This window comes from Galeopterus variegatus, unplaced genomic scaffold (genome assembly GCF_000696425.1).
Source record: "Galeopterus variegatus unplaced genomic scaffold, G_variegatus-3.0.2 Scaffold4940, whole genome shotgun sequence".
NCBI classification, from domain to species: domain Eukaryota; kingdom Metazoa; phylum Chordata; class Mammalia; order Dermoptera; family Cynocephalidae; genus Galeopterus; species Galeopterus variegatus.
This window is the reverse complement of record NW_007731051.1, coordinates 128,677-137,709: the sequence shown is the minus strand read 5'-3', so window position 1 is coordinate 137,709 and position 9,033 is coordinate 128,677. Positions and strand designations below refer to the sequence as shown.

Sequence of the window (9,033 nt, the reverse complement as noted above, 5' to 3'; positions counted from 1 at the left end):
CTGTAAAGGTGAACATGTAAACATCTTACTTAATGCAAAAGAATTTCTCTCAGGATGTTCATAGCAGCGCTATGTGCACTATGAAACACTGGAAACAACCTAAATAGCCACTAACTGAATGGATAAATAAACTGTGGTGTATTGACATATGGAATACTATACAGCAGGGGAACTGATGAGATGAAAGTGACAAGCACCATCAGGATTAAATCATAAAAATTTACTATTATGAATAAAAGTAAAATTCAGAGAAAAATGCACTATACAATTTTGAGAAAGGGAAGGAATAAGAAAAACTAAACACTATATTTTAAAGATATACACATATGTAGTTAACCTGTTTTTAACTGTGTTTAACAAAAAGTTTAGCACTGGGATTACCTCTGGAGAGAAACACACGAATGCCATCAGGTACGTACACACGTTAGTTTCAATGACTTTGATTATATTCTAGGTAAAAAGTTAACCCTAATCGTAATCCTAACCCTATGGATATTATTTGATAACCATGAAAAATTACATAACAAACATTTTAAAAAATAAAGTTATAAAATTTTTAGTTAAAAAAATAAACTCTTAAAATGCATGCATGGTGTTCCATATTACAATGAAAGCAATTCTGTCTTTTCCCACATTGATGATGCTTAAAGATGGGTGCAAACTGACAAAAACTTGGTTTTTTACATAAAATTGAAAAACAAAACTTTGTTTATACCACAACAACTCATTTCTACGTCTGTAAGTCAAGTGTTTAAGTTGAATACAACCTTTAGGGAACACAATGTTTAGCCAAAATTACACATTTCTTCACTCATATCTTCAGCCTCATGAAGACAAAATAAGCTTTACCTATTCTTTGATGAAAGGGTGAAAATGCACATGATAACTGATGAGCAAAATCATAAAAATATGCTTACAACTTGGATTAGTATGATATTCAAATCCAAAAATAAATATCTTTCCTTTCATCACAAACTAGAATGTTTGTATCATCAACCACATTCCATCTAACAAAATTGTCCACTGATACTGTCCTTAACTAAACACATTATCATGTGTCATCCAAACATCCTGAACTGAAAATGCATAGACATTAACCTGATGAACAGAAGTGATCTTGAGACAAAATGCATAATGGAGCTATGATAAGCTGGTTTGCTGGTACAATGAAGAACAATACAGTTTAAAAACACTATTTGGGTCCCAGAATTGTGTTATATGGAATAATCAAATCACTTTCTCATGAGTTTGGGTGATAGAAAATTTTCAGATGCACCTTTTTTGTTTCTTTTGAAAAGAATAAACCACTTTCTTCTAAGTCACATTTAAATATACATCAAGAAAAATAAAGTTATGAGGTGAGCTTAATTTCATTTTTACTTGTAGTAGGACAAATACCTGTGTCTTTTACTTATCCTCCAGAATTTCTCTATTAGATTCATTCTTACCTAAATGATAATGTATTTTCCATTTTTGATGGCTTTGTTTAAGTAGAGACAATGATCCCTAGAAAACTTGTTGAATTCACAAAATCATCCATTGTTAGAACTTACTGCCTCTTTGTTGTTTTAGAACTTGTAGCTAACATGTTCAGTGAGGGAGACATTCTTTATCCAACTATATTCAACTTTCTGCACCAGAGTTTTCCCACAGCATTTTTCATCTCTGAATTTCTCAGGGTGTATATTAAAGGATTCAATATGGGAGTGATTACCGTGTAAACAACAGCCATGGATTTGTCAATGGGAAAGGTGGAGACAGGTCTAACATACATGAAAATACAAGGGCCAAAAAAGAGGACAACCACAGTGAGGTGAGAGCTGCAGGTGGACAGGGCTTTGCGCCTCCCTTCCTGACTGTAAGTCTGAAGGGAGCTTATGATGACCCCATAGGAGATTAGCAGAAGGATAAAGACAACCACACAGATTGCACCACCATTGGCCACCACAGTGAGGCCAATAATAGAGGTGTCAGTGCACGCAAGTTCCAATAAAGGATACATGTCACAGGCAAAGTGGTCAATGACATTGGGACCACAGAAAGGAAGATTGCACACAAAGATGAGTTGAACTGTAGAGTGAACTAAACCTCCAACAAAGGCCACCACCAACAGCAGGATGCACACCTGTCGACTCATGATGGTCAAGTACTGCAGTGGCTTACAGATGGCCACGTAGCGATCATAGGCCATCACCACCAGAAGGAAGACCTCAGCACCCCCAAATAAGTGTACTATGAAGATCTGGCCCATGCAAGCTGGGAAGGAAATAGTCTTTTTATCACAGAGTAAATCTATAATCAATTTGGGTGAAATGGCAGTGGAATAAACAGCATCTATGAGTGACAGACAGGCAAGGAAGAAGTACATTGGGGAGCCCAGGTAGGGACTGGCAATAACAGTCACCACAATGAGCAGGTTGCCCATCACTGTCACAACATATATGAGTAAGAACATGATAAATAATGCTTTTTGCAGCTCAGGATTCTGAGAGAGGCCCAGGAGGACAAATACTGTGACATTGTTACTCCGTCCCATTTATTCTTCTATAACATTTGTATTAGAGATAAGAGCTCCGGAGAACAATACCTATAATGAAATTGAAAACAGAATTATGAATACGTCCATTATATCATGAAGTACACCTTCATTGTTATATCTTCCACAGTGCTTTATACACAATAAACATTTAGTAAATATGTATCAAGCTCCTTTTCCAAGGAGCCCAATGTACCTTCCTTGACAAATCTATTTCTCTTCAGAAAATTTTTGTTGGGCCTGCAGGTAAAAGGTTCTATCTGTAAGTCTTAGAGAATATTCTAAAGGGAAGAGTAGTCAATGGCCACACATTGAATAACTCCGCATTTAAACTATGTGACTTCCTGGCACAGTAGTGAGCAATGACAAACAGGCAAAGAGTTTCTGCTTTCACAAAAACTTGCTCTCTGGGCTTAGAGATAAACTCTCAATAAAAAAAAAAATTGGCATAAAGTCAGTCCTTTCAATTTTTAGTATTTGTGCTGAGTAACTGTTATGATCTCTGTAGACCCAAAACAACAGCTCTTCTAGATTTCTCATTCAATATGATGAAACTCCACTATTTGATATTCAATTCTTCATGTCTCAAAGGATGTTCCATCCTTGTGAATCTCTCATTAAATCTGAAGCAACAGAAATTTGAACTGTGTCAAATAACTTCAGAATTAATTAGCACATTTTTCCCTGCAACAATTACTGGGTCTGATTCTCTGTCAACTTTTTAAGGGACTATAATTCTCTCCATTTTATCCTTGCCTATGCCTAAAATACAATACCTAACACACAAACATACACTATCCTGATTTTCAGCAAATAATTTTGAACTGAACTAAATTAACTCATCACTATCACCAGCTACAAGGTTATCCTTTAGTATATTTCTCTAAACTCTTGAGATGACTTAGGTAATGAAAGGAGAGAAAATAGACCCTGAAAAGAGAATTAGAAGACAGTGGGACATGGTTTATTTATGATGCTTTTTCAGCAATGACAGTAATCCAAAATAGAACTTCAATTCCTACATTCCAAAAAGCAACATACTCAAGTAGAAATTCCAAGCTCAATGTAAAAAGGCATGGGTTTGAGGCATTTTCTAAATATAGTTACAAGTCTGTCTCAATTTGATCATTGGAAAACAAAGGGACTGATGTGGACAATCTCAGAATCCTTTCCTGTTGAACTATCTATGATATTATTAGTGCAAAACTACCTTATTCTATTCTGCTGACACTTTTTTTTTCATTTTCACACTTTTATAATTAAATAATTTCCAAGATTATCACTGTTACTTGAAAAATGCTAGCCAGTGGTAAGTGAAATTTGATCATTAGAAAGAGCAATAAAGACTAAATTTTCACTTTTAATGTATAGCTACTTAAAAATCCAAGATGTCCTTTGGGAAAGAGTGCAACACACTGATGAATAATGTGGCCTATGGAGCCACAGTGTCACTGTTCCAGTCTGAGCTTCACCACTTGCTATGTGACTTTGGACAGCTTAATAAACCTATATGTGCCTCCATTTCATCATTTTTAGAATGGAGTTACCAATATTGCTTACCTCTTAGGGTTGTTGTTTTATTATAACAAAGTAAAGTGCCTAGAACTCTGCCTGGCACCTGGCAAAAGGCTGACTATCTGAATGCTAATGAAGCTATTATCAGTATTCAGTAATACTTCACTGTGAACACTGGATCAGAGCAAATCATCTGGATGTTTGTCAACCTCATGAGAATCATAAACATAGTTCAGGATAAAAATAAACAGTATACCTATAATTCACAGACCCCTTTCTGTGCTTAGTATAAAATTATATCTCTTAGGGATTATCTATTTTATTATATATGAGTAGTAATATTACTTATGATGAAATTTATTTTGATGAGAAGCAAGCAGAATAATAGGAAAGAAGTTGAATCCATATCAGAGAGGAGCTAAATAGTAGGGAATGAGAAAAAGAAAAATCAAATCAGGAAACATAATTTATAGTTAATAAACAAATAACCACAAGTAAGAAGAATGTGAATGCAATAGTTCAGCGAGACTAGTATTCTTTATCAAATCTTCTCCAGAAACATCTCTTTTACTAAGAAGGAACTGGAAGCCCAACTTCCTGAAGGTCTATGAAGTGTAGCTGCAGGACCCTTCTTGGGGAACCATAACAAATAAATACAGAGCCCATCTAAATCATGGAAAAATATTTTTTAATTTTTAAAAAAATGCTTTCTTAAAGCCTGTAGACCTGATGGTTAAGGATAAACTTAAACAACAGAGAAGAATGAGACAAGTACAGACAAAACCAATTTTCTGATTACTCTCTACTGATGAAAATTGCAAAATTAATAAACCTCAAATTTACACAAGATGATTTCATTCACTTAGATTTGGCAGCAGGAGAGAGAGCACATTTGCAGAATAGTTGGAGTTTTCTTTAGAAGCCAGCTGTGAGGAGCCAGCTGCATGGCTCATTCAGATTACTGCTTGCAGCTTATTCAAGAGATCTGTCATATAGAGCTATAGACTGGAAAAGATGTACCTATTGAAGAGCGTAAGAGGAGAAAGTAGTCAATATCTAATTCTCTTTTCTCTTTTCCACACCTTACATTCTGCAGGGTTTACTGCCTTTATTACCTTTAATCATCAATGATACATTTTACCAGGATAAAATGTATCTTCTATTAGAAAGTTAATTGTTTACTTATAAAGAAATAAAGTTTGTGAACTATCCTCTATAGTTTACATCTTCAAAGATGTGTGATACCGTTAAAAACTAAAAGATACTATCACTAAGCTTTCAAGTTAAACCACTTAGTTAACACTTTTCTAGAAAAAAAAAATTCCTAAGAACATGATGTTTTAAAAGATAAAATTCTATAACAAAAATACCCTACACATTACTTTACAATTATAGTTTTAAAAATCTCTCTACACCATAGTAGACAAGGTACATCCTTAAGAATGTGTTTCTTTATGTGTATATACTAGAATGTTTATCAGAATAATTTTAAGATTCATACACAAAAGCTCATATCAAGCTTCTAGAACAAAATAGGCATTTCTTCCTTTACACTATAACATGCTTGCTGTAATATGCAATCTCAAATTCTCTAAATCAAATACTTCTAAAAGTAGTTACGCATCTTTGTCAACATATCATGTAAAATATAATATGCCATAAATTAAGTTTATAAATCCATTGATTTATTTGTTATACAGGTAACATGCCACATATTCCTCCTCTTATTTGGCAAAATAAAAAATAAACACCTATCAGGTTCTTTACTAAAATCAATATACTTTCTATATTCTGATTAATTTCTTTGTTGTGCTAGCTTACTTTTCCCAATTCAGATTCCTCCAATTAAATCAAATGATATTTAAGACAGCTATATTTCAATATATTTATGGAACTTTCAATGTGTATTTCTTGTCAGTTGTTTCAAGAACTCACATCTTGTGTCTTGTCCTTGGTCCAGAAAATCCATGCTTCCTTCACTCAAGGTAACTGTAGATAACTCATGTATCCATGTGCGATCACTGAACACATGATAATATGTGACCGATCAGTACCTCTAGAAATAGTTGCCAGTAGGTACAGTGTCCATATTTCCACATAGGCCTCCCATAAGCTCAGTCTTTGAGAGAAGTGTAGAAGTATCCAAAGTGGATTCCTAAAATACAAAAAAAAAAAAAAACCTTAAATATACTGTGAGGTAATTGAATATTCTCACCTGCTAAGAAAATTTCTTCATAGAAAAACAAAGATGCTATGCTTGCCTGACTATGTGAAAAGTGACCTAATCAGTGAAAATTGACCTGGCCAGGCCCATTATTTAGAAGCACAAATAAATGAATGGAAAACAAAACAAAACTGAAATTATTTATTTGAATTTTTCTCTTCTCATTATGGTGAAACAAAAAAAAAAACACTTTGAAATTTTTTTATAACATTCCTGTGCCTAGCTATTAAGCTCTGCACCTAACAAGTCAAATGCTAGATATTAACTTCATGGAAAAGTCAATGATGGAGCTTTCTCACAGGTAGATGCAGAACACTTCAGTCTTTCAGTCATTCAAATAGCATAACCCTAAGACTACATCTTTTGTCATTAAAACAATGTTCCCATATCTCCCCCGTCTAAACTCAGGAAATTGAGAGCTTCCACAAATTTGTACAGGCAATGATGGATATAATAAGAAAACATCACACCCAGAGGACTAGAAACCAATTAAAGACATACTCCAGCCTGGGCAGAAATTTGAGTTTTCAGAAACCTCTTGGGTCATTCTATCTGTGCGATAACTCTTAATTTTATGTGTAGACAGAGTCTGTGACTTTTTACATCATCACTTTTTTACGTGAAAGAGACTGTAAGATCATTATAGATTAGTTTATTAGTATATTTGGAACAAATTCAAATGAACTAATCTCTCCAGAACAGTTTTCTGCCCTAGAACAATCCCTCGAGAAAAATGACTTGGGTCTTGCCAGGAAAGAGTAGCTAACACAACAACATGGACAATGTGACAAAAGTTATCTATGGCTAAGTGTAGCTCAAACAACAGAAACTAGTAATATCATTTAAACTAACAACACAACATTCTAAAGTACAATTCCTGAAAAGCTAAATTGATCAAACTGTGATCATTATCTAATCTATAATATAATCTCTCCTTAAATGATTGAAGCAAGTGTTACATTCTTATGATTAAATATAAGTATAATTGTCTCTAAAGGCTTCACCCAACAGCTTGCCCTTAGCAAACATATTTCACATTTTTCCCTACAGCAATTCTTTCAACATCTTTTAACACCCATCAGTATGTTAAATAATCAAAGTACATAATCCCATCCCTAAACAGTGATTAGAATTGATTGATGGGCTTTTGCCCACTAGCTGTAGGCCATTGCCTCCTAACTAAAGACATTTGTCCCATACATGCATTACCTAAAACCCTATACTAAAATCAACTGAGAATCAACATACACTTGATTAGAGTTGATTAGATGGGCTTTTGCCCGCTAGCTGTAGGCCATTACCTCTTAGCTAAGGTATTTTGTCCCATACATGCATTACCTAAAAACCCTATATAATAACCAAATAAGAATCAAGATTTCTAACCCTCTATCACAAAGGGCTTTTTTCTTGGAGTAGATGTGAATACACAATAAAGTAGTGCTCAAAGAAACTCAAACCCAGCTTGAATCATCTAATTTCTTGATGGATTTAAGGTCATCTGGAATTTTTACTTCTTCAGTCAAAACTGCTAGCTAGAAACACAGGAAATCCTCTCTTAAAGAAGAAAACAATGTAAAAAGTCTTGAATTGTTTCTACAAGTTTTCATGTACAAAAGAACCTGGGTGGGCCCATTCACTGCAGACCTGCCTAGTAACCCAGACAACTGCTCAGACCACCAGGATGGGCCTTTCCACAGCAGACATGCCTTGCAGCCCTGACCATCTCCCAAAAGCACCTTGCAGGGCTGCTTCACTACAGACCTGCCTAATGGCCTTGCCAACAGTCTGAGAAGTGACTGAATGGGCTCCTCGCTGCAGCCCTGCCTAGTGACACCACCTATCACAAGGGAAGTGACTAGACAAGCCCCCTCACTGCAGGCCTGCTGAGTGGCTCTGCATACCACCTGAGAAGGTATACATTCACACCAAAAAAAAAAAAAAAAGCCTTTAAACAAAAGTTTATTATAGCATTATTCACTATTGCTGAAAGACGAAACAACCCAACTGCCCATCAACTTATAAATAGACGAACAAAATTTGGCATATCCATTCAATATAATGTTACTCAGTGTTTTTCCTATAACATTATGCTAAGGTGGAAAAAAAAAAACAGACACAAAGAACACATATTTTATGATTGTATTCATAGGAAATATCCAGAATATGTACCCATACAGAAAGAAAATAGATTAGTGGTTGCCGCAGCCTAGTGGGAGGGGGAAATGCAGAGTGACTGCTAATTGCCACCATGTTTCATTTTGGTATGAAGAAATGTTCTAGAATTAGATAGTAGCGAGAGTTGCAGAACTTTGCAAACATACTAAAAACTACTGGATTCTACAGTTTAAAATGAGTTTGGGAGAATGGCCACTGTTTCAATTTTTTGAAATACTTTGAAAAGGATTCTTACTAATTATTCTTTAAAGATTTGGTGGAATTCTGCAGTGAAGGCATCCGGTCCTGGATTTTTCTTTGTTGGGAGACTGCTGATCACTGTTTCAGTCTCCTTGCTCATTATTGGTCTGTTTAGGTTTTCTACTTCATCTTGGTTCAGTCTTGGTAGTTTGCACATTTCCATAAATTTATCCATTTTCTCCAGGATTTCAAAGTGGTTCACAATTGTGTCTAATAATTCTTTGTATTTCTGTAATGTCAGTTGTAATGTCTCCTTTTTCATTTCTGATTTTTGTTCTTTGGGTCTTCTCTCTCTCTCCTCTCTCTTCTCTCTCTCTCTCTCTCTCTCTCTCTCTCTCTCTCT

General features: G+C 34.9%; 1 protein-coding gene across 1 annotated transcript; it reads right to left on the bottom strand.

The window, feature by feature from the left end:
* Positions 1-1,609: 1,609 nt before the first annotated feature.
* On the bottom strand, positions 1,610-2,536 carry LOC103604052 (olfactory receptor 4A5-like). Its single transcript, XM_008588640.1, has one exon. The coding sequence runs from the start codon at positions 2,534-2,536 to the stop codon at positions 1,610-1,612; it is 927 nt and encodes a 308-aa protein (XP_008586862.1).
* Positions 2,537-9,033: the final 6,497 nt, after the last annotated feature.